This window comes from Hyperoodon ampullatus (genome assembly GCF_949752795.1).
Source record: "Hyperoodon ampullatus genome assembly, chromosome: 7".
Taxonomy (NCBI): domain Eukaryota; kingdom Metazoa; phylum Chordata; class Mammalia; order Artiodactyla; family Ziphiidae; genus Hyperoodon; species Hyperoodon ampullatus.
In genome coordinates, this window is record NC_136920.1 from 16,103,964 (window position 1) to 16,128,101 (window position 24,138).

General features: G+C 47.6%; 1 protein-coding gene across 38 annotated transcripts in view; it reads right to left on the bottom strand.

The window, feature by feature from the left end:
• The window catches only part of MADD (MAP kinase activating death domain), a gene marked incomplete at its 5' end in the record, with an annotated part of 36,343 nt that extends 15,623 nt beyond the window's left edge, over positions 1-20,720 (bottom strand). For 4 of the 38 annotated variants that reach the window (XM_079708969.1, XM_079708976.1, XM_079708968.1 and 1 more), the window contains 22 exons: positions 2,468-2,626; positions 2,974-3,045; positions 3,631-3,731; positions 6,521-6,727; positions 7,080-7,230; positions 7,328-7,514; positions 7,872-7,974; positions 8,333-8,392; positions 10,066-10,167; positions 11,000-11,139; positions 11,520-11,644; positions 12,022-12,212; positions 12,811-12,914; positions 13,194-13,350; positions 13,548-13,783; positions 14,137-14,315; positions 16,185-16,265; positions 16,961-17,074; positions 17,719-17,850; positions 18,373-18,676; positions 19,093-19,689; positions 20,659-20,720. In XM_079708969.1, the coding sequence (XP_079565095.1) occupies positions 2,468-2,626; positions 2,974-3,045; positions 3,631-3,731; positions 6,521-6,727; positions 7,080-7,230; positions 7,328-7,514; positions 7,872-7,974; positions 8,333-8,392; positions 10,066-10,167; positions 11,000-11,139; positions 11,520-11,644; positions 12,022-12,212; positions 12,811-12,914; positions 13,194-13,350; positions 13,548-13,783; positions 14,137-14,315; positions 16,185-16,265; positions 16,961-17,074; positions 17,719-17,850; positions 18,373-18,676; positions 19,093-19,689; positions 20,659-20,720 (3,564 nt within the window). Of the gene's footprint in view, positions 1-2,467; positions 2,627-2,961; positions 3,046-3,630; positions 3,732-4,709; positions 4,764-6,520; positions 6,728-7,079; positions 7,231-7,327; positions 7,515-7,871; positions 7,975-8,332; positions 8,393-10,065; positions 10,168-10,999; positions 11,140-11,390; positions 11,645-12,021; positions 12,213-12,810; positions 12,915-13,193; positions 13,351-13,547; positions 13,784-14,136; positions 14,316-16,184; positions 16,266-16,960; positions 17,075-17,718; positions 17,851-18,372; positions 18,677-19,092 lie in introns of all 38 variants that reach the window. The other 34 variants (XM_079708996.1, XM_079708991.1, XM_079708994.1 and 31 more) reach the window with 24 other exon arrangements.
• Positions 20,721-24,138: the final 3,418 nt, after the last annotated feature.

Sequence of the window (24,138 nt, forward strand, 5' to 3'; positions counted from 1 at the left end):
CAATAGGTCAGCTGCCAGAGGTAACACTGAATAGGGGCAAAGTAAACCAAGCAGCCCATTAAGAGGCTCACACACTGGGCACCATCATTAGTCACATATATTCCAGTAGCCCTGCCTTTGCTGCTCTGCTTGCCTCAATCAGAAGTCAATCTGATAATCCTGCTTTCTGTTACTGCCTCCCAAAACATGCAATCAAGTTTTCATTTTTAGTTACCTTTACCCTTTTGTCTCTGTAAGACTCTTTCCTCTTAAAAAAAGAAAAAAATTAGGCAAATTCTCTGTAGCAGCGTGATGCAGTGAAAAGAACACTGGGTTTGAAGTCTAGACTGACCAACGTTCAGATCCCTGCCTCTTACTAGCTGTGTGATCTTAGGTACAAAGCTTAGCTTCTCTGAGAGTCATTTTCCTCACCTGTAAAAGGAAGGTTATAATACCTACCCGAAAGGACTATTCTCATTTAATATGAGAAAATACATATAAATTACTTAGTAGTGCCTGGCACATGGTTGGTATTTGATAAATGTTAAGTCTTCTCTTCTATCATCTCTTAGAAATATCTTCCCACATAGAAATACCACTAACTTCATCTACCACTTCTGCAATATTAGACTTTCTATTCATTCAAAAAAGATCTTTGGCTGAGTAAGAGGTAGTTTTCATACCTGCTTCACAACACATGCAACAGCAGAAGCAGAGAAGCCACTGAACAAAGGTGATTATTAGGCAATACCTAATTAGTGTGTCCAAATGCCAGCTTCCTGGTTCACAGCGCAAGACTTTGTTCAATGAACCATATTAACTTAAGATAATTTATTTCTTACCAAAATAGCCCTTTTTGAGCCAAGAAATTTAGGTAACTGCTCTCAGCAACTCAACTGCATAAACAGCCTTGCCCAGAAGTACAGGAAAAGTAAGAATTTGTCCCAGGAAGGTGCCAGGAAAGGTAGCACACAGCTGAATGGCTTCTTGCAAGGCTGCTACTCCATAACATCTATCTCAACCTCCAAAATGGAAGCACACTAGAAGGATTTAAAATACTCTTGGGGCTTCCTTGGTGGTGCAGTGGTTGAGAATCTGCCTGCCAGTGCAGGGGACACGGGTTCAATCCCTGGTCCGGGAAGATCCCACATGCCGTGGAGCAACTAAACCCATGTGCCACAACTATGGAGCCTGCGCTCTAGAGCCCATGAGCCACAACTACTGAGCCTGCATGCCACAACTACTGAAGCCCACGTGCCTACAGCCCATGCTCCCCAACAAGAGAAGCCACCACAATGAGAAGCCCACGCACCGTAACGAAGAGTAGCTCCCGCTCACCGCAACTAGAGAAAGCCCGCGCGTAGCAACGAAGACCCAACTCAGCCAAAAATAAATAAATAAAATCAATAAATGTATTAAAAAATAATAATAAAATACTCTTAATTAAAAGGGTCTGTTTAGACTCGGGGGGAGTTAAGGTCCATTAGCTTGAATGGCTCCGCTGACTCTCAATCCTATCCCCTACCTCCACCTTGGCATGTCACTTGCTCTATTAGAAACATGTATACAGAAGGCCCTGGGGGTGGGAATGATCACCAGTGTAAAATAATTTATCTCATTTAAATTTCATCTTCCATTCGCCCCACAGACCAAAGAGAAGAACCTATGAGCTCATGTAGAGAATATCCATTCTCAACTCTGCCTAGCCAAGTGGTGAGTGTATCAGAGTGTATCAGAACCCTTAAAGCTGCCTAAAGAGGCCTGTATACACTGAAGGGCACTGGGTCTAAAGGCAAGGACTAAAAAGAATTCATTTAATTCCAACTGATCACTGGCTTATTGTATAACCTAGGGCAAGATCTTTTTTTCCTAGGGCTTTGTTTCCCTCATCTGGCAGAAGAGACTAGTTGTAGCAATATACTGAATTGCAAACTTCTTGAAAATGGGAACCATGCCTTATCATCCCTGTTTCTTTACTACAGAATCTGGCATTTAGTAAATCACTTAATAGATGTTTATTAATGAAGGAAAGCTTCAAATAACTGTTAGGAATATACTAAAATGAAATGCTAACTTAAGGTGCTATATAAATAAAGCAGTGACCAGAATAAAACTAGACTAGTCCATAAAAAATAGGTAGACTGGTACAAAAGGAGAGCTGCGACTGCCCTGACGTTGCTATAAAGGCATCACTTTGCTTATTTTAAACACGGGGGTTACTGCCACATAGGAGTCGAAGCCCTTATCTGACTGGGCAGGAAGCCTAACTCATCAATGATTCAGGAGAAGGTTCTAAAAGCCCCAGATCACGGAGTCAAATGACTCTGAAGAAAGCTAACTTAAGAAACATTTTCTTTAAAGTCAGATATATGAAGGTTATCCGTCCCTTCCTTCCTCTTCTCCTTCTAATGGCCTCTTTTCATCCTTTCCTAACCCATCCCCATCCCACTGAAAAAAATGGTCTTCTTTTGTTAGTAAACAAACTTACAAAGATGGCACTGGTGGCAGAGTTGGTTTCAATTTCACTATCAGACAACGTGCCTCTAGAGCCTGCCAAGTGGGTGCTGCCCTCACCGCCTGGTCCATCACCTGCATTGCTGCTCAGGTCACTGTCCGCTCCAAGGGTCTCTCCAGAGCTATTACTCACCTGGAAAGGAAAAAAAGGTGGTAAGGGATATTCCCCAGGATGTGTCCCAGAAATGCCAAGCTGCTAGAGCTCTCTGCTACCATAAAAAAAGTATCCAACTTCAAAGGTGTGTCAGACAGCCTCTGGAAGTACCTTCTTTACAAGATGAGGAGAAGCCCTGGGTGAAATCTCGGGGTCTGATCCCACAAACAAAGACCTATGACAGGTAGACATCTCCACCAAGAGAACCAACCTGGCCTGAGACTAAGAACAGCCCCCAAAGGAGAGAGTAGCCCCCTTTTCCAAAGGGGGACCCACACCCCACCCACCAAGATGCCAGCGTGGTGTTCCCCTACCACGGTGCTAACTTCAGAGTCCTGACTTGAGCTTCGGATCATAACGGTTGGACTCACACCAATGACAGAATCTGGATCAGTCCTCTGAAACAAGACACACGGACTCAGACATATTAGGGAGGTGTCCAATCTAGTCTCAGTTTCCCTAAGAAATACTGTATCTTCTTCCTTCTCTCCATCCCCACCCTTCTATTGTCATCCCTAGATAGGTCATGAAAAATGAACATTTTTCCTGAATATAAAATACATATGACTTACAGAGTGAGAAAAATAATGAATGTTAAAGAAGTACATGCTCACTACAGAAAATACACGAAAAGAATAAGGAAATAAAAGTAAGCCATAAACTTACCACCTATGTTAATCTCTGTTAAGTCTTTAGCATATTTCCTTTCAGTCTTTTCTATGTATGTTTTAAAAATAAAATTTGAATCATACTGTATATAGCTGTGTAAACACTTTCCCATGTCACCAAATTTTTGAAAATACAGTCATTAACGGATACTAATATCGTATTACATGGATATATTACACTTATTTCATCATTCCCCTATGACTGGATATTCATGTTGTTTCAATGCTGTCATTTTGTTCAGTTTTGATCTTAAAGAAGTATTCTGAGATAGCCAATTTTTAATGCTCGCAGTCCTCAACAAGGCTGTCACAAACCTGGGGACCAGATGTCAGGCTCACACCACTGTCTGCGCTGACTTGGGACTTCTTCTCCTCTGTCTCACCAAGGTCAAAGGTGGGTTTGGTTACTTCAGGCCCTGAGTAGGGGAAGACTTGTGTTACTCAGTACAAGAGGCTAGGGGCAGGCTGGCGAAGGGAGTGGGACAGCGGCACAGCCTGGTCCCGGGCCAGTTCAGCATGTCCCAGTCACCTTTCCAGGGACTGCCACCCACTCAGGCCGCACTGGAAGAAGTCCCCAGATGCCTTAAGAACCAAGTAGGAAAAATTAAACCTGGTCTCAAGGGGTTCTGCAGCCATCTTCTCAACCTGAGAAAATTCTGACCAAATCATCCTAAAGCAGAAAAGCTCCACAAACAAACATCTGAACCACATTCCACTGTTCTCAGAATCAGAGCTTCACTCGTGCCTAAGACCCTTTAAGGGCCCCCAGGTCACTCTGCTTCCCAAACAAATACGTCTAAAGGGGCTAGAAAAGGAAGAGCCCAGTGAGATTAAAAAACACCAGCTGTTTCAGCGGACGCTGCCTACCCCCACCCTGCAGCTTCTGTGTTTGACATTAAAAACCACCCCCGTATTTCCCGCCCGCCCACAATGGTATGGCAGAAGGACAGAATGACAGAAAGCAAGACAGCGTGCCTAGGCCAGCCACCAGAGAGAGTTGGGGAGCTACAGACTCAACACGGAGGGACAGCAACCATCTCTGCCAACTGTGCCCACAGGCCTTCTAATGGGTGAGGGAGATATCAGCCAATGAGGGGCACTGAAATAGGCAAACATTCTCCCCACCAACCCGGAAGCAATAGAGAACCAAGCTCTAAGGGATTTTGCACAGTAGATGCCCTGATTACTGCCTGATCACGACAAGGGGAGGGGGAAAGAAGCAGCCGACAAGCATATACCTATGAGTCACATACCACCTACCTGCTTTCATTCCAGATACCCCCCGCCAAGAGCAAATTTGGGGTGGGGCTGACAAAGGGAGCCTGCCCCAACTGGGCCTGGGGAGTTGGCAGGTATGGGAGACTTGGGAACAGGAAGGGGCATTTGTTCCTTACTCTGTTTTTCCAAAGCTTTTTGCTTTTTCACTTCCTGGTGCTTGTTCCACAATTCTACCCCAGATGCAATGTGAGCAGGAGAGAAAGACAGAGAGAGTCAGAGGCTGGTCAGACAGACGAAATGGAAACCCACCCACCCAAGCTGATTCAGTCTCAGGCACAGGATTACAAATCAAGAGATAAAAAGAGATCTTCATTTCGGGGAGGGGAGGTTAAAAAAATCAAGAGATCTAACGCCTTCCCCCCAGGTCAAGAACTAAATTCCTATCCTAACCTCAATGTGGCAGTAAAAATCTCACAGAATCTTAGAGCTGGCAGAGCCTTTAATCAAGCTCCTTCATTCTGGCGTGAGGAAACTGATCCCAAAGAGGCTGGAACACTTGTTCAAGATCAGGTAACTCAGGACCAGTTTAAACTTCCACCACACCACGCTCTCTGCCAAATGAGCTAGGCAACAGCAAATTTTAAAGATTCCAGATAAGACAGATGATTATTACCTCAAGCAGCCAAAGGGTTTCAGAAGCATGAGCACAAATCTGTTTGATTCACTGGATTGGAGAGAGGCCATTCAAGGTAGGCAGTTAGCATCCCTTCTTGTGACTACCAAAACACCCCAACTTACCCTCAGCATCACTGCCTGCCCTACCAAGAGACCCATCTTAGCCAGTCATCTGGAAAAATGCTTCCGGTAGAGGTGACACGAGAACACTAAATGGTCAAGAAGAGCATCTTAGGAGGGGTTAAGAAGAGAGAATACCGATCACAGCAATTCTCTTCCTGGAAGAACTTTAGAGTCTACTTAGTGCAATCTCCTTGTTTTCCAGATGAGGAGATAGAGACCCTGAAAGGGGAAATGATTTGCCCAAAGTCACTCTCCTAGTTGGGGGCAGATACAGGGCTAAAACTCCAGACCTCCAGACTGGCAGGTCAGTACATTTTCTAGAACATCACAACAGGTAGGAGAAAAGCATGGTTGACTGCCTCTAGGACAATATTTTGCTGGTTAGAGAAGCACAGCTCTCCTAAGAAGGAAACTGGTTCCTCATTACCATTTATGGGAGCAAAAGGCAACTGCTAATGGATGTGGCAAAGAGGCACCGGCTAGAAGCACATTGCCCAGGGACCTAGAACCCGAAAAAGAAAGACACAATCTAGGTGACTCAAGGTCAGGCTGGGAGTGAGTCAAACAGAGGTGACACCCAGAGAGCTCACCAAGGCTCTGCCTTAGTGGGAATGGAGAAACACCAAATGTAAGCAAGGTCTAATCAAGTCCAGTAAGGACATGTTTAAAGAAAAGCTGACTCAGAACTCTGTACCTCGAAGTCCAGAACCCAGGGAAACGGGGTTGCCGGACATGCCACAAAGGAGCAAATTTGAGGGCAGCATAATGGTTGGATGGGGGAAAACTGGCTTTAGAGACCCAGACAGTCACAATTTTATAGCCCAAAGATGCATCTATAAACTTCCTTATAGCTTCCAGGAGCTCATGTGGCCTCTCCATTATGTGAAGAGATCCAGATGTAAATAAAAGAGAGGGACGGGGAGTACAGCTCAGACTCCTACACTAAGCCTCGCTGGGCCCTCTAAGCAAAACTTCCATTCTTCCTCTAAGATGTAGGTGAGGGTGGCTGTACATGAAGCATAAGGGATACAGAAGTATAAAGAAATGCCATTAGAAAAGGACACAGATCTATTTTCCTGTCTACAGAGCAAAGCATGGGGAAGAGAAAGGCGGGATTCTGGATGAGTTGAAAGGAGGGAGGGACATTAAGAAGACAGAACTCCTCTGCCATACCCAACACGATACACACCGATAGATGCTACAAAGTTCTCCTCCTTTAGGCTTCTGGTGTCCAGTTCCTTGGGACTCCTTCCTGAGGCACTTGCTGCCCGAGGTCCCAGCTGGGGGACTCTCAGCTGTGCCATGGCCTTTGGGTCCCCCCGCCCAGCCAGGCCAGGATCCTTGCCAATTGGTGTATTTACACTCTCTGTTGGACTTCTCTTCCGCTTGTCTGGTTCTGAGGAAAAGATCAAACATAGGAAGGGGTCAAAAGCGACAGTGAGTGAGAGTCAAGGTGTGGGAGTGAGGTGGGAGAAGCAAGGATAGAGGAGGAAGTGCAAGGAAAGAGGAGCTGACACCGTTCTTTTCCACGACAGAAGAACACCCACTACATACATACACGCACTAGAAAATAAAATCCCAAAGCCTAACAGGAAGCAGCTTGACACTGGGAAACTCGTCAAGGGGCCAAGTTCATTCTTTCAGAGAAGAGTGGGAGAGCCATGGATGGCGTGAGCGGGAGGGCTGTGGGCGGCGTGAGCGGGAGAGCTGTGGGCACCATATGCTGTCCTTGCTGGTCCGATCCTTACCTTTACTATAGTAGTGGGTCTGGGCGATCTCCAGAAGTGCAAAGATGCTGGCCATGCCACCCAGACCTGCGTGGGTGTAGGACTGCTCCAGACTGAGGACCGTGCACTTGAGCAGGTCTAACATGCCCTTGTACACCTTCCGACTGATCTCCTGCAACAGTAACCCAGGGGCGAGAGGTGGGACAACTGCCTCTGGCACCCATGTCCCTCTTCCCAGTTGATTCCAACTCCCAACCCCCAGCACTGACCACATCTGGGATGATGTCCTGCTGGGCCTCGTCCTCTGACTGCACCATGCGGTTCAGCTTGCTCAGGACAAAGACTCTCAGCTGCTCGCTCTCCAGCAGCCGTCGCACCTTCTTCGTGTTGAGCCAGCCAACCCCCTGGCCGTCCAGCACGCTGTGCACCACCTCCTTCAGGAACTGCTGGTTCTCACTGGAGGGTCCATATACCACTTCTGTGGTCACTGGCTCCTTTGCAGAGCATCTCCCCCTTTCACCAGACTAGATGTTTGCCTCCAAGGGCAAAACACAAAGCCACGTCTCCAAACATCCAAGTCCACTGCAAACCCTACCTCTCCAGACAGCCTGGTCTGCCCGAGTACCCACCACTGCTGGTACACTCTGCTCAACACCATGAGCTATTTCTGCCACATGGGGATTGAGTCAGAAGGGGAAGGGATTTCATTTACCCACTGAGAGCTTCCCTCCCACGTTTGAGCATCCCTAGTGCTTGGTACAAGGATCACTACCTCTATCTGAGAACTTTTAAAACAGCTCTGCCATTTATTACCTAGAATTGCTGGATCGGCCCTGAGGTGATGGAGGCTCTCTTTTCACTGTTGGGCTGTGTTTAATGACCGATGACTTCTGGTCCACTAAGGCCCTCCTGTTTCCTACAGCCAGGAAGGTAGAAGGAGAGATATCACTACTGTCGTCCAGTAGCTGGCGTCAGCACAGCCCTGGGTGGCCGTGTTCCACACCCATTCCCTGGAAGGGCTGGGTGAGGGCAGCACTGGGGTGTCACACATAGGTAGAAACCAGCCACGGCAATGTGGAGGAAGTGGGGGTGGAGACTCAGGCCACTCCACATGCACCAGCAGCGCACCCCATGGGCAAGCATGGGCATCCCAGGGGACGGGGCAAGGCAGGTCGCTCGAGTGATGCCGCTTGCTCCATGAGGAGGATGGCCCTCAGGCAGGCACACTAGATGCTAGGAAAAAAGATCATGCATAGCTCACGGGCAAGACCCACCTTCACCACTCCCGGGGCCGGCTTCAGTAACAATCTCCATTAGAGTATTTAGCCCAAATACTGGGACACAAAATACACAATTAGTAGGTGCACCATGATACCACAACCCTTGTACCCCTCAACGGAGCTGTAAGTCAGATAATCTGAGCATTCTCCCAAAGCTTAGTGCACATAACCTTAGTTCTTAGGCACCTCAGAGCTGGAAGCCAAGTGGCCAGGAGACAACTGAGGCTCGAGGAAAGACCATCCTTAAGACTATGGCCTCTCAAAGCCAGAGGCAGGGTAATAACACAAGGAGCCTTTAGGTACTAAACAGGCACATGCATGAAAGGGGACCATTGGTTTTCATGAAACATCTAGCACAGGGGTCCAGGGGGGCTGCAGGTATGCAGAGGGAAGAGACCCAACTTGTAGATGCTGTCATGGGAAGGGGGGGGTGGGGGTGAGGATGGGAGCTGGATGGGAGTGATGAGTGCAGCAAATGAAGTGAAGCATCAGCATGCAATGAAAGCATTTCAATTGCTCTCCCCTTTAACTATATCAAATGAAAGCCAGTGACGCTAACACCTTTCCATCCCTCACCTACTGAGCCTGTGTAGACTCACTCTACAGGGCTGGTGAGCTCCCTACACCACTAGCTATGATGTCCTTTTGCCCATCTATCCTATGTTCCCATCCCCACCAAAGAACATTCCTTAGATTCCTGACATTTTTAACACTGGGAAGAGAGGTCAGTTAAAAAAATACATGAAGCTGCTTCTCATTGTGCTTCCTTCTGTGATTAAATATTTCAGCACAAAATCCAGAGTAAACAAACAGAAGTCAAAGTAAATTCAGAAGAACCCTCCAGGGCTTCCCTGGTGGCACAGTGGTTAAGAATCCGCCTGCCAATGCAGGGGACACGGGTTCGAGCCCTGGTCCGGGAAGATCCCAAATGCCGCGGAGCAACTAAGCCCATGTGCCACAACTACTGAGCCTGCACTCTAGAGCCCGCGAGCCACAACTACCGAAGCCCGCGTGCCTAGAGTCCGTGCTCTGCAACAAGAGAAGCCACCGCAGTGAGAAGCCCACCCACCGCAACAAAGAGTAGCTCCCGCTCTCCGCAACTAGAAAAAGCCGCGCACAGCAACGAAGACCCAATGCAGCCAAAAATAAGTAACGAAAATAAATAAATTTATAAAAAAGAAGAAACCTTCAAACTGTCAGAGATCACATATGAAAATCAAATAAGGTCTTAATTGCCCCTAGAAGCCAACCAATGCTACCAGGCCCATTCATAGGGCCTACGTTGACATGAAGCCAAAGTAAGAGGCTTCTTGACTCTATAAACACTGCCAGGCTCTTCACAACCATCCCCTGGGGGGGGCCAGCTCTTTAGGACAGAGTTTGTCCTAAGTTCACACGGTAGGAACCTGGCAGATGACTGGTGGCAGCTGATGAGCCCTATGTTAATTACGTGCCTCTGACAAAGGTTCCCCCCAGAGGCAGCAGCAATCCCCCCCGTTGCCGTTATCCTATATGATATAACAGGGCCTTTTCTTTAGCTACAAAAGACAGTTTTCCATCTGAAAACCAGCAAGAACTCATGATGTGCAGTGAAAGCCATGGGAAGCGATATGAGAGGCAAGGGCCGGATCAAAGGATTCTTCATACATGGGGCTCCTGACAAGCACCCACAGGCCTGAAATATTTCCCAGAGAATCTTGGCTTGGCAAAAGGAGGGCTGGAGTTACCTTTCAGACTGGGGAAGGGCGTGGTTTTCTCTCGCGCTCCTTTGGTAGGCAGTGTGAGATTTGAAAGACTGAAGCTCGTACTGTGGTTCCGATACAGGCTGCCTGTCCAGGGGAGCGAGTGAGAGCAGTGAGTCAGAGGGATAAAGAATCGGAGCATCATGCTCCAATGACCGTATCATCATCTTCACCCTCCTCCTTTTCAAATGCAACCCCAGAACCTCTGACCTCGCTTAGAAAGGATCACGCCTAACTCGGGGCAAACAAAGGGGCCACTGCCAGGACTGCTCATAACCCAGTAACAACTTTCTCTGACGGCTTCCCACGATGCTAACATCCAAGTCTCTCCTCTACTGCCGACCCAGCATGAACGCCAGCAGTTAACGCGCTTCCGGTCTGATGCTGGTGCTGTCCCTCCCAGGCTTCTAAAAAACTCATCATCACAATTATCCCCCATGTTGGCTTTCTCCGCTCCCTTGTCTGTCTTTAGTCTTTAAACGACACCACCCCTCATCTCTGGTAATATTCTCTATGCACAAGTCAATGTCACATAGATTTCAAGGCGCGTTCATGAAAAAGTCCTTTCCCAGGCAAAGGAGATATTAGATATATACCCAAATCAAATTTGACCAGATTTCCACAAAATACATGTACAAGTGTATGATTTTTAATATAATGATTACTTTTCAGTTGAACAGCTAGCTGTCTTACCTGAAACAGACTAAAACCTCCAGGTATAAAGGTAACGACTAATCTGTCCCTGTTCTTCGTTGACCTCCCCTGAAAATACCTTATTCAGTATCACCCAAACGACCTGATCCGGAGCTTGATAATGCCAGCCCAGCCCTACATCTGAAGCTCTAAGCCGTATCTGCCGTGGTCAGGCCCTGCTGGAGCGAAGACGGGACAGAAGCGGGAGAGAGCTGAAGGCACTTACTGGCAAAAGACATGATGCCCCCGAAGCCCTCAGTGCTGTTGTTGGAGACGGTGGAGGTGGGCGAGCTCGCTCGAGAGTCTGACTCTGCATCTGAGTCACTTGCCAGTTTCAAGCTGTTGGGCCGCAGCAGCTTTCGAGCCCTTGAATGCACAGTGGCACCTATAAGCCCCAGGCAGGGGTACCTAATCTTGGGCGTGTGGGCCTGATGCTACACTGCGGTCACCTCTCCCTCCCCACAATTTCTAAACGCCTAGATCAAAGCATGACCCTCTGGGGACGCAGGACCACGAGAGCCTTCAGACTGCTCAGACTTTCTGGTTAACCCTCGCCCAGGGTCCACTGTAGTGAGGTCCTTCAGTCACCCATCTAGAAGGCAACCCCAGGCTCTCACCGATTGCCACTGACATGTTGGCTGAATCGGGGAGTGTAACTTTCCCCCTGCTCATCATCATCTTCCTCAGGGGGAAAGCCATACTGGGGCTCGAAGTACAGATTGTCATAGGTTCGCCGGCGCACTGACCCCTCTCCAGTTTCTGTCTGATGCCTGTCCACGTTCGCTTTGCCAATGCTGGGAGGCACGCTGGGGAGGGACTTGGAGACGCCTACTGCTGCCTTATCATCCATCTCCGTTGAGTCGGCAGGTTCCTAGGGGACATATTAAATAGAAAGGAGTCACCTGGTGCCCTGTGATGCCTTCCTATGTTCTCAGTTCAAGCCAGGCCTGTCAGGTCCCTAGCCTAAGGGGTATGTGAGAAAAGATCTTTGTTATACCCCTGTTCTCTATCTCCACAAATTATGCAAAGGGGATCTCGGCTAACCCCTGAACAAAGCTGGATGCCCTTCTGGGGTCAAACTGTATCTCGCAGGCTCTAAACTATAGCATCTACGGAGAGGAAGAAGGGGGAAATGTGGAGAAAGTAGCAAATTAAGTGAGTAGCTTCATCCTAGCTTTCCTAACAGAGCTGAGGCCCACGTCCCAAGTAACAGTCCTCACTTATCCACTCCTCCAAGTCCTCACGTACAGAACTGGCTCCATGGATAACGGTGCTGGGGCTACTGCTGGCGGTGGTGCTGGAGCTGGAACGCAGAGGGAGGTTCTCCTGAGAGTTCTCGCTGTCTGGACCAGGTTCCTCTGCTTCCTTCTGGCTCTGCAGCTCATCAATAGCTACCTCACTGGCATCCCCCAGTGCCGCGTGTGTCAGAGGATCCACGTCTGCCAAAACCCAACGATTATATGTATGGCTGATTCACTTTGCTGTACAGTAGAAACTAATACAACATAGTAAATCAACTATACTCCAAGGACTTCCCTGGTGGCGCAGTCGTTAAGAGTCCGCCTGCCAAGAGTCCGCCTGCCAATGCAGGGGACATGGGTTCGATCCCTGGTCCGGGAAGATCCCACATGCCACGGAGCAACTAAGCCCGTGTGCCCACAACTACTGAGCCTGAGCTCTAGAGCCCACGAGCCACAACTACTGAGCTCGCGTGCTACAACTACTGAAGCCTGTGCGCCTAGAGCCCGTGCTCCGCGACAAGAGAAGCCACCGCAATGAGAAGCCCACGCACCGCAACGAAGAGTAGCCCCCACTCGCCGTAACTAGAGAAAGCCCGCGTGCAGCAACAAAGACCCAACGCAGCCAAAAAGATAAAATAAAATAAAAAATAAAAAAAGCTATACTCCAATTAAAAATTAATTTTAAAAAAATTTTTTAATTAAAAAAAAAAAACAACAAGGATGGCAGGTACAGACCATACCATCACAGAACCCCAAACCCTGTCCCAAGCTGGCCAATTTCTCCAAGTACACTTACTAGGAGTATCACCATTGATGTCACATTTCATCATCTCACTGACAAAGTCACCAAGGGAAGAGTAAGAAGAGCTTGAGTCATCATAATCCATACTATCACTGCCGCTGCAGAGTGAAGAGAAAAAAAATAAAACAGAAAGAAGGGGCAGGGAGAAGAATCAGCAATCAGCATTAGGAAAAATAAACAGAGGAGCACCCTTAACTCAAGGCCAGGGAACAAGATAAAATAAGGAAACTAACACGGAACAATCAACCAAAATATAGCCCAAGGCTTCAAGGACTGATGTCTAAATCCTATGAAATTCTGCAATTGCGCTAAATAACGGCTAGCAAGAGCCTCTTAGACTTCAAGAACTGTCTTAGCTGCCATAGGGGGCTGCTCACCTGTCATCAGTAGGGTCAGAGTCAGAGTCGTGCTCTGGCGGCACGCTCAGCGCCTCGGCCAGATGGGAACTGCTGTCATACACTCGATAGTGGACAGGCTGCAGCTGGTGGGTGTACCACTTCGGCTTGTCGCCTATCAGGGCTGGATCGAACGTGTCTACCCACGGAGGAAAAAAGGAGAGTCAGCAATAAGGGAGAAAAGCAAGCAAAACCTAAAAGAAAGGTGGGAAAAAGTCTAAAGCAAAATCAGAATGGCAGGGGCAGGTGGAAGATTAGAAAGGGAAAAAGCAAAGGGAAGGGCCATCAGGAGGACAAACGCAGAAGGTGGGGCAAAGCAGAGGTAGGTGGACTCACTGTTGTGAATCCGCTGAAAGGCATAGTTGGTGGGGTTGAGGATCCATTCTCCAAAGTACTCCACAGCCTGAGTCCTGGCCAGTTTCTCAGCAAAAGGAGTCTGCCGGGGACGTGAGGCTAGAAAGGAGCCAGCTTGGAAAGCTACCACGGGCCGGGGAAAGAGACGCAGGGTACGTGTGTGCATCTGAAAGCCCTGCAGCACGTTGGGGGAGTTGAAGAAACGGACCATGGCCACTCTGGGGAAGAAGGGGATGGTGAGATGACCCGAGTCCCTCGCCCTGCAGAGCAAGGATCCCTACGATCCAAGGCCTCAGACCACCTCCCACAGTCATCATTTAACGGGCTTCCAACAGCAAGCGGAGAGGTATCTTAAAGAATCATCAATCCCCTTCTTCACACAAGGTCTAAGAGGCCTGAGAGTACGATTATTTCTTCTGTTTGCTTTTACTAAGGTGGCAAATGTAACCAAATATTATATACATTGTATACATAAAGAACCTCTGGCTCAGGGAAGTAATCTGCCCCAAGGTCACTGAGTGAGCAGAGACCAAGTTAAGAGCTTGTGACTGTGGGGATGGCTTGGCTGTACCTGGTTGCGACATCCACAGAATCCACATCGTTGCCATAGATGAGTGGGTTGAATTCAGTGGAAGGTGTACACTGCAGGTCATTAGAAGGCCTTCCCAAGAGAAGAGGGATCTCCTGGCCTTCGTGGAATTTCTCCAGATTGAGGATGGGCTGGGTGTTGAGACTCATGCTGGCGAGGGCCTGCGGAACAATAAGAAGTCCCTCAGAGAAGGCAGATTTCTGGGGCAGCCAGCCAATCTCAATTCCGAGAAAAGAACCTTCATCTTTGAAACAAAAATCCAAATATTTTAACCTTTAGAAAACAATCTGAATTATGAAATCTTCAGCTTAAGCCAATCTGACTCAAGGCAACTTGATCAAACCTGAAGTCCGAAGCAATAGTTTTCAAATTTGTTTTAGCTACAAAATCTTGTTTTTCAATTGAAATCTATGTAGAAATATCAACAATCGAAACATGTAAAAGTAAAGCTTCTCTGAAGGACATATGGAACCCAGAGCCTCATATGCTCAGGGGTCCCAACCTAAATCAACCCTCAGAGGCTCCACGGGGCAGTTTGAAAACCACTGGCCTAGCCCAGCAGTGTTTCTTAAATGTTAATGAGCATAGGAATCACCTGGGGATGTTGTTACACTGCAGATTCTGATTCAATATACCTGAGGTGATTCTGCCCTTTATAACAAGCCCAGGTGATGCTAATGCTGCTGGTTCATGGACCACACTTTGAGTAACAGGGGTCAGAATACAGGATCTGTGAGCCCAAAAATCTTAGCTCCTACAAACATTTAAACTCCAATATCATATATCAACCTCTCCATCTCATTAGTCATACTAAAGCAATCATCAAGAATGAAAAACACAGCAAAGGAAGACAGCTAGAGAACTTTCTGAACTTGTGATCCTCACCAGACTCTGCAGTAACAAGATATCATATTACATCAGTAGTGATGAAGCAAGTGAAAAAGAGAGAGGGATAATACAAAATCACCCATTTATATCCAAACAGATTTCACCTAGAGGCATTTTTCTTCTTTTTTTAAAAACTTATTTATTTACTTATTTATTTATTTTTGGCTGCGTTGGGTCTTCATTGCTGTGTGCTGGCTTTCTCTAGTTGCAGTGAGTGGGGGCTACTCTTTGTTGCAGTGCGCGGGCTTCTCATTGCGGTGGCTTCTCTTGTTGCTGAGCACGGGCTCTAGGCGCACAGGCTTCAGTAGCTGTGGCACGCAGGCTCAGCAGTTGTGGCTCGTGGGCTCTAGAGCTCAGGCTCAGTAGTTGTGGCACATGGGCTTAGGTGCTCCATGGCATGTGGGATCTTCCTGGACCAGGGCTCGAACCCGCATCCCCTGCATAGGCAGGCGGATTCTTAACCCCCACACCACCAGGGAAATCCCCACCTAGAGGTATTTCTAAGAACTGAGACAACACAGAGAGAGATTCCTGAAGACCCTTCAAATGACAGATTCCTAAAAAGAAATACAGAGCTATCTACTGGTGGTCCTACATAACACATACAGCAGCGCAGAGGACCAGGGCCTCATCACACTTTACCTTCAGGTACTGTGTTCAGCATGCAGAAGAAGAAGAAAATCAATCAATGAAAAATGTATTTAAGGGTTTACTCAAAGAAAGGAATTTTTGAAGAAATGATTCTATAGGGACCAGAGATCAATTCAAGAGGAAAACATAAAAGGAGCCAGATTATCCAAACTACTAACTCCCTCCTGTAACACTGAGAGAATGCTCCAAGGCCATTAAGAATGGCAGATGGGACAAGAAGCAGAAAGTGAAGGGTTGTTTTATACAGCATTACAAGGATTAGAGGGTGGGAGGGGGCATACAATGAATTAAAAGGAATCTAAGAAGCCCTTTTTGAGATTCACCCTGCAACCCAGAAATGGGATACATCTCTTTTTAAGCCCACCCAAGGCTAAGAAAATCTACTCCACTTGAAGTCTGAAAGGAAACTGGCTCTTACAATAACAGCTGTCTGCCTACAGCAGTCCTAGAGCTGCTACTGCTCCCCTTCCTCTGCTTCATTCTTCACCTACCTGTTTTAAATGTTTTTTCAACTCTAATGATTCTGGTTCTGGAAGGATAGGTAGCACTTCTGCATTGGTGGGGGCAATCACCTGCACCAGAAGAAAGATAAAAGGCATGAGCTTAGAATTAGTTGCTCCAAAGCTTCTCTTACATAAAGGTAAGTAACGAGAATAGGAGGTTATATATACGGCATTATTATATATATGCAAACACATATATTATATACACACATATAAAATACACACATACACACGTATATGACACATATACACACCTGAAAGGAAATATTATACCTAAATGTTATTGGTGACTATCTCTAGATAATAGGATCATAGTTTTTATTGACTTCTTTATACTTATTTGCATTTTCTAAAGTTTTACAATGAACACATATAAGGGCTACCTACCAAAGTTTAAATGTACTCACACTGCAGAATGTTAATATACTTTTTAAAGTCTGCAGTTTCTTACTAGAAACTACACTCCCAGAAAGCCATTAGATGACCTACACCATATGTAATAATCCTGCAACCACAACTGCCCTACTGCTCTTGGAAGATGTGGGGAAGCATTTAACTCCAGCAAAACTAAATCTTATAATTCTTTGAGTCCTAACCAAGGGCTTATTAAGCCAATAAAGTAAAAGCAGCATTTTTTAAAAAGTTGTTTCAATGAGTCTCATAACAGCAATCACCCACAAACTTAGGAACTTCCTGGGAGTAATCTAGAAAAACAGAACACAATCCTATTCTAGACCCTACGATGCCTCAGCCAAGAGCCTCACCCTACTGCTGTCCAGATCCACTAGCCATACATCATCAGGCATTTTGAAGTCCAGTTTGTAGAGGAAGAAGCTGGCAGGGACCCCGATGATGTACGGTGTTGGAGCCAACAGCAGCTGTGGAAGAGACAAGAAACAAAACCAAAATCTACTGCGATCACATATTGAGTCAAGATTTTTTTTTTTTTTTTTTTTTGCGGTATGTGGGCCTCTCACTGTTGTGGCCTATCCCATTGTGGAGCACAGGCTCCGGACGCACAGGCTCAGCAGCCATGGCTCACGGGCCCAGCCGCTCCGCAGCATGTGGGATCCTCCTGGACCGGGGCATGAACCCGTGTCCCCTGCATCAGCAGGTGGACTCTCAACCACTGCGCCACCAGGGAAGCCCGAGTCACGATTTTTCTAGATAAGGAAAACGCAGGTCCACAATCCCTCTTCCCAACCCTTGAAGGTAGATGTGTTTCAAAGTTCAGAATTTTTCAGATTTTAGAAAAGTAATAGTGCATATTCTACATATTATGTAGCACATGCAGTGGTGTAGCCAGCAGCCTATAATCATTATATTAACTGTGATAAATAAAAAACATAAATAGCATAGGTTCTGCCACCAGACGGGTTCAGATTTTGTAGACAAATAAGTTATAACAAGGAATTCAGGACGAGTACTGATTTACAACTTCTCTGGGCATTGAGCCTTCGCCGTCAGAGCTGGACAGAGTTAGAACAGAGGTGACAAAGCCAGAACACACCTTGAGACTCACCTGTTCTGCGGACGCCATGCAGGTGGGCAGCAGTGGGATAACAGGAAACATATACTCCAAGGGATAAATCATTGCCACAAATGCCATCACAGACATGGAGAGTGCATTGTAGTCTCGGGACTGCAGCACCACCTGCAACGAGCCACACCACAAGGGTTACCCGACAGGAGAAGGTTTGTGAGAAAACAGCTTCCCACACTACAATTTAGCTTCTGTTTCACCAAGCCTACGGCTCTGGAAGCTTAGTTTCCACACTTATAACTGCCTCACACCCTACCCTGTCTGCCGCCTCCCAGTGCAAGCACTGCAATAATTCTCCCTTGAATCTCTCCTTTGTCATCCTAGTTCTTGTACCCCCAAATCCCAGGGTCACTCATTGGAACAGAACGACTGAAATTTTCAGAGAATTAGGCTGGTATAGTTAAGGAGAATTCAAATGAGTGTCAAGCCCTCTGAATATATCCCACACGATACTAGTACCTTAATTCAACCCACACCAACTGAGTACCTGTTGTATACCTGGTATCGTGTTATCTCCTGGAGACAAAATGATGCAAAAGATGTAGTCCCTATCCTCAGAGAACTCATGGGTCTAGCCTCTGCCACATTTCAAAGCCCTTTCCCTAGAACAGTCTAGAAAGCTGGCCCTCTCACCTTGTGCTCTAACAGGATGCAGGTTAGCACCTGAAGACAGGCATCCACACCCAGAAGTTCCAAGGGAAGGTGCAGTGGGAAATCCACTAGGGTGAATCGAGAGGGGTCTGGAAGAGCAAAGGTCAGAGCTTGCTGGAGCTCCTGGGGCAGGACCTCAATGTCCACTCGCTTCTGCCCTGAGACGGGTACTGGGGAGTGCAGCAATCGATAGATCCAGGCCTCAATCTCTCGAAGGTCGTGCAGAAGGGCACTGGACTTCTCCTCCACTAACAGCGATCCAGTAAAGATGCGCCACATGGTGTCCCTGAGCAGCAGACAGCAGGAAACAGACACATAAGCACTAGAAGCTGACATCCCACTGCAGCCCAACGTAACCATAGAGGCTCTAGTGACAGAAACTGGAGAAGCCCACCCTTTGGTCTCAGCTAGGATCACAGGGTATACCTACGAATAATGACAAGTGCAAAAATGTATACGTAGCAAGACTTATTGTCCTGCCCATCGTGAAACACCAAATTCCTCAGCATCACTCCAAACACGATTATGGAAGGAAGCCTAACTCTGCAGTAGTCTTTTGCTTAGCACGGACTAACACAAAGTGCTTAAGGAGGTCTGAAGGACCTCAGGCTTTAGAGGAAAATTCCTACGCCCCTCACAAGCCAGTTACACCTCAACTCTAGACGCCTCCCCTCTCTCCTGAGCATCAGCAGCGAACCGTACCTTTGTATGCCTCGAGGGATGCCCAGTTTCTTGCCCAGCAGTCGCTCACTACAGCAGTCCACCAGACGTTTGAGGGTGTACAGACACTCTCGGAAGGTGGAGAAGAAGGGGTAATGGCTGAGCACACACAGGGACGTCAGAGTGCTGTTGCGGGAACGGCACTCCGCCTTGGCCCGGCGTTTGCCCCGAGGAGACTGGTTCACATCCGGGGTAGAGTCGGCACGGGGAGGCTGCAGGGACGGGCCACTCTCCGAGCTCTCGGTGCCAACCTCTTCTGAGATGCAGGTGGCATGGGGTCCTTCCTTCCCACGGGACCCTGCCCCGGCCTCCCCCTTTTCCTTAGGCATGCGCTTTTGGAAGGAGCGGTAGAAGTTAACACAGATGCCATAACGCGTGACTCCGGTGTCCTTGTCGGTGAGAGTGAAGACAAAAGAGGTGTCCTCACGCAGGCTCATGCGCCGTTGTCGCACACTCAGGCAGCCCTCCGGCTGGCAGAAGAACACGACATCCGGGGGCAGGGGAAACTCGGCGTGATCCTCTAACGGGTATCGCCGTAGCAATTCTGGAGTCTGGGCCACGCTATCACTGCTCGGGTGCCTGGAGAACAGAAAGACAAATTCAGCAGCCTCAAGGGACAGAACGCTCTTTCAAATTTTAACCACAGTCAAGAAATAAATGCTCTTTTGGATAAAGAAACCTAGCTGCAGGACCTTGGAAAACATGCCACATTTAGCTGTAGGCTAAATGAGGTCTGTGCTGCCATGAAGATGCCCACCCTGAAATAAAAGGAAAATGGCGACAATAAAATTATCACTAACACCTTGAGATGACTAGCATCTTTCTTTTTCTTTTTCTTTTTTTTTTTTTTTTTTTTTGCAGTACACGGGCCTCTCACTGCTGTGGCCTCTCCCGTTGCGGAGCACAGGCTCTGGACATGCAGGCTCAGCGGCCATGGCTCACAGGCCCAGCTGCTCTACAGCATGTGGGATCCTCCCGGACCGGGGCACGAACCCGCGTCCCCTGCATCGGCAGGCGGACTCTCAACCACTGCGCCACCAGGGAAGCCCCATAGCATCTTTCAAGGTGTGTTAGCTAATGAATTCCCAAAAGAGCATATGTAGAGAGAGAAGGAGCACAATGTACTTTTCCTTTGTACAAAATAAGGAAACTGAAGTGTATAGAGTATATTTGCTTAAAATATATCACAAAGATGCTAGTTAAGAGCAGAGTTTTGGTCTGTCTCTGTTCCTCCAGGCCAACACTCTCAATCTACCTGTTTTGTTTCCCTTACTGGCAGCAAGGTTCCCATCAGGGTGAAATAAAAGAAGAATGAGATATGCAAGGCTTCCCTGGTGGTCCAGTGGTTAAGACTCTGTGCTTCCAATGCAGGGGGCAAGGGTTCAATCCCTGGTCAGGGAACTAAGATCCCATGTGCCACATGGTGTGGCCGGGGGCGGGGGGAGAAGAATGAGATATGCAAAGCAACGTGGAAATGGGGAAGGGAAATCATCACAGATTTTGCGGGATCCCAGATGACAAGACAAAAATCAGTTGCTTCTTGGTTACCTGGCCCCTACGATCACTAGGTAGTCAAGTAACCGAGGACAGGACTTCTTCTTTTGCACCATGGTTCCGATTCATCAGTTCATCTCAGAGAAACTTCAAGGCACCAAGCATGGAATCAATGTTCCCAGGAGGAATTCTGATATTATCTGAAAATCCAAGTCTAATAGGAAAAAAGTACTGATAAGATCCATTGCTGTGCCTAAGGGACTCATCCCTCTCAGCTTCATCCCAGCCAGGGACATAGGTCAGAAGATCTTCCATTTTAGTACTAAAGATAGGAGAACATGACACTTTTCCTAGCCTAGAGCTCTGTCCAGGCTTATGAGCTCACAGAGTCAAATGTCAAGAAGTAGGATAAATAATGGCTCACCTCTCCGTCCCTACAAACCAGCTCATTTCCAGCCTCACCCCTGGGGCTGTTTCTGTTTCTGAAAAACAGGCCTAGTCAGTGTAATCTGGACTCAGTTATTATGATAACAAAAATTAAGTCACTGTCAGGACTGCTCCAGGGTGGATCAGGATCAAACCAGACTCTCTAATCAGAACTAATCTGCACTCCTAGCTCTAGGTGGAAACCTAATTATTCTCTGTTCCAACATTCTGCATGCAGCTTAATGTGAAATTACCACAGTCTATACAGTTAATTGCACTCAGACAGTAACAACAGCTGGCTACTCTACCCCATGCGTTCTCAGATGAAGAATATCTATGCCCCAATTGCTTCATCTAAACCATTTTTCTCCCCTCTTCAAGCAAGAGAGGGGCCCAGTGGCTACTGCTACTAGCTCTGCCCTTGGTGCTGAATCACAGTCTTCCACTTATATTCTGGTCCCTGGATTCGAATTAGTAATACAATATACACAGATGAGGCCTTGTCCTTCTTTATCTTACAGAGATTAAGAATTAGATGCAGAAATAAGTATTCCTGCAAGGAAAGGGAGAGGTGCTCAGAGGAATTTCTAAGCCATAGTCCAAAAATTAGAAAAAGCTTACATGTCTTAACTGTTATTTATTTCCTGTTGGGTCTCCATACACTCCTCTAAATAAAATGTTTCACTCCATGACAAGGTTACTTTCAGTGCTTCCAGTGTTCCACCTCTGTGCTCCACATGTAGCCACACTAAGACCTTGTTCACTCTACACACAGAGAGAATCCCATTACACTACACACACCCTCACTCTCTTCTTTGCTGCTGCGTGCACTCCCATACATACAACGTACACACTCCCTGTATGCTTAAGGCTCTATTTGATTTAGATGAGAAGCTCCATCTTTTTTCTCTCCTACTTATTAAAAAAAAAAAACTATTTACAACACCTCTCAAATCCTCAAAGTACTTCTCCCTCCTTTCTCTTGCTCCCAATAGAGGACCTGCAGGTAATAGGATTCAGTTTTGTCTCCATAGCAACTCTGGCTCCAGCACTATTTATAGCAGAGCCACCGCCCCTCCCCTGCTTGGGGACCGCACAGTGCTATCAGCTGCTACTCCAGAGTTGGCCAATGACCATAATAATTCATTCTCCTTGAATCTAGAGACACCTCTTCCACTGATAGCACCTACTAATTGTTAGGTTATCTTCTCCCCCATGTGCCTTTAGTTTGCACTTTGTCTTAATTCTGGATTTTGATAGAGGTATCTCCTTTCTACACAACGAAAACGAAGTTCCCAAGCTTGCAAAATAACTCATTTCTAGGCAACACCACCACCCCAAAAGCCCTTTGGGCCTCTCCACTGCTACGGACTCAAGCATACTGCAGAACGTGAGGCACTGCAGTATGAACTGTTAGGGAGCAGAGTTCAGCTCCTCCCAAGCAGAATGAGAAGGGGGGGTAAACACAGAAATGAAAATGGGAGATGGGTAAAAGCCTAGTTCATTCTCTAAAGAATTATATGGAAAATGCCTAGGGAGAGCCAAAGTATCTTAAAATAAAACAGAATTTACAGGACCAGAACTCAAGGCTAAGCCTTGAAATCTATGTTTATGTTGAAAACCAGGAGCCCTTTCCAAATAAAAATCTCAAAGATCACACCTGAAGCATCTTCTAATATATTAGGCATCGGGCCTCTATCCTTGGTGGGATCCCAGCCCCCTCTCCACTGAGAATCACCTGATAAAACTGAAATCATTACCATGCACTACAGTGCTCACCTCCCTCCAAAGCCACAAGGACCCAGAGATCTTGTGACTATTCTAGCCACTAGTGATAGGATGGATTTTTAGTCTCAATTTATATCTCATCAACAGCCACTGCGTTTGGTTTTTCAGATTGCAGAGACAACCAAGGCTTTTCTTCCCATTCTCTCCCCTCTCCCCTCCTCACGAAGACTCTAAATTCTCTCGCATTACCTATAACTCACACTCTGTCTTCACATTCACCCACTCTGCCTCTTGCCTCAGCTACATTTACTAACGTATAGCTCCTCGTTCCTAGCCCCTATATTCCAAAGGCATCAAGCTCAAAACGCATACCTACCTGATGAAGTTCTACACAACTATCATCCACTCCATCCACAGACCTTTAAATTATCTATGTCTTTTCAGCTTACAAATGGCCACATTAACCAACCCTTTGGATTTGCCCCTCATTTTGGGCAGGATGTCATAGTAAAACCACAGGAACCAGACAGCGATATGACATCTTTGCTGACGTGAGCACAACAGGAGGCTCTCTCCCCTCCACCGCCTCCTCAGGCAGTGACCTTGCAAGCGCATCAGCACAGACTGGTCCAGCGTGGGGAAAAATAAGAGTAAAGAGGCAAGCAACAGGCAGGGCTGGGGAAGAGGGGAGGGCAGAAACAGGAGGACGAATTTAGAGGTGCACGAGGATGGGGAGGGAAGCAGTTGCAGGAAAAACTGAACGGTGTCTCCACTCTCCAACAAGCCAATTTTGAAACACCAAATTAAAACAAAAAAAAATTTTTTAAAGAACCAAACGTGCTTTTCAAACCCTAACCAAAAATAAGGCGCGCGGGTGCGCGCACACAAATACACACACGCACATACACACGCACACACACGCGCCATGTGGTTAGCACGGCTCGGGCCCCCGAGCTGGACAGCGCTGGCCGCCCCCTCACCTGCTGGACAGTTCTCCCACGCCCCCGCCCCCGCCCCCGCCCCGGAACCAGGACCGCCCGCCAGCCCCGCAGGAATCTCGCCCTGCAGCCGCGAGCTGCGCCTAGGCTCGCAGCCCGAAGCCCCTCGGCGGCCCGGACGCCCCCACCTCTAGCCCCACCCTCTTCCCTACGGACCCCTGCTGTCCCTCTCGAGACCCTACACCCCCTCACACTCCTTTAGGGCCTCCTTAGAGGCCCCTTCGCCCTACAGCCCCTGTTTCCTCCCAGAGTCCGTTTCTCCCGGGGAGCCTCGTCCCAAACACCCTTCCGGGGCCCCCAGCGGCCCAGACCCTCCTACCTCCCGAGCCTCGGGGGACCGGCCGGGTTCGGCCAGACGTCCCCCGGCAGCCGAGCGTCAGTC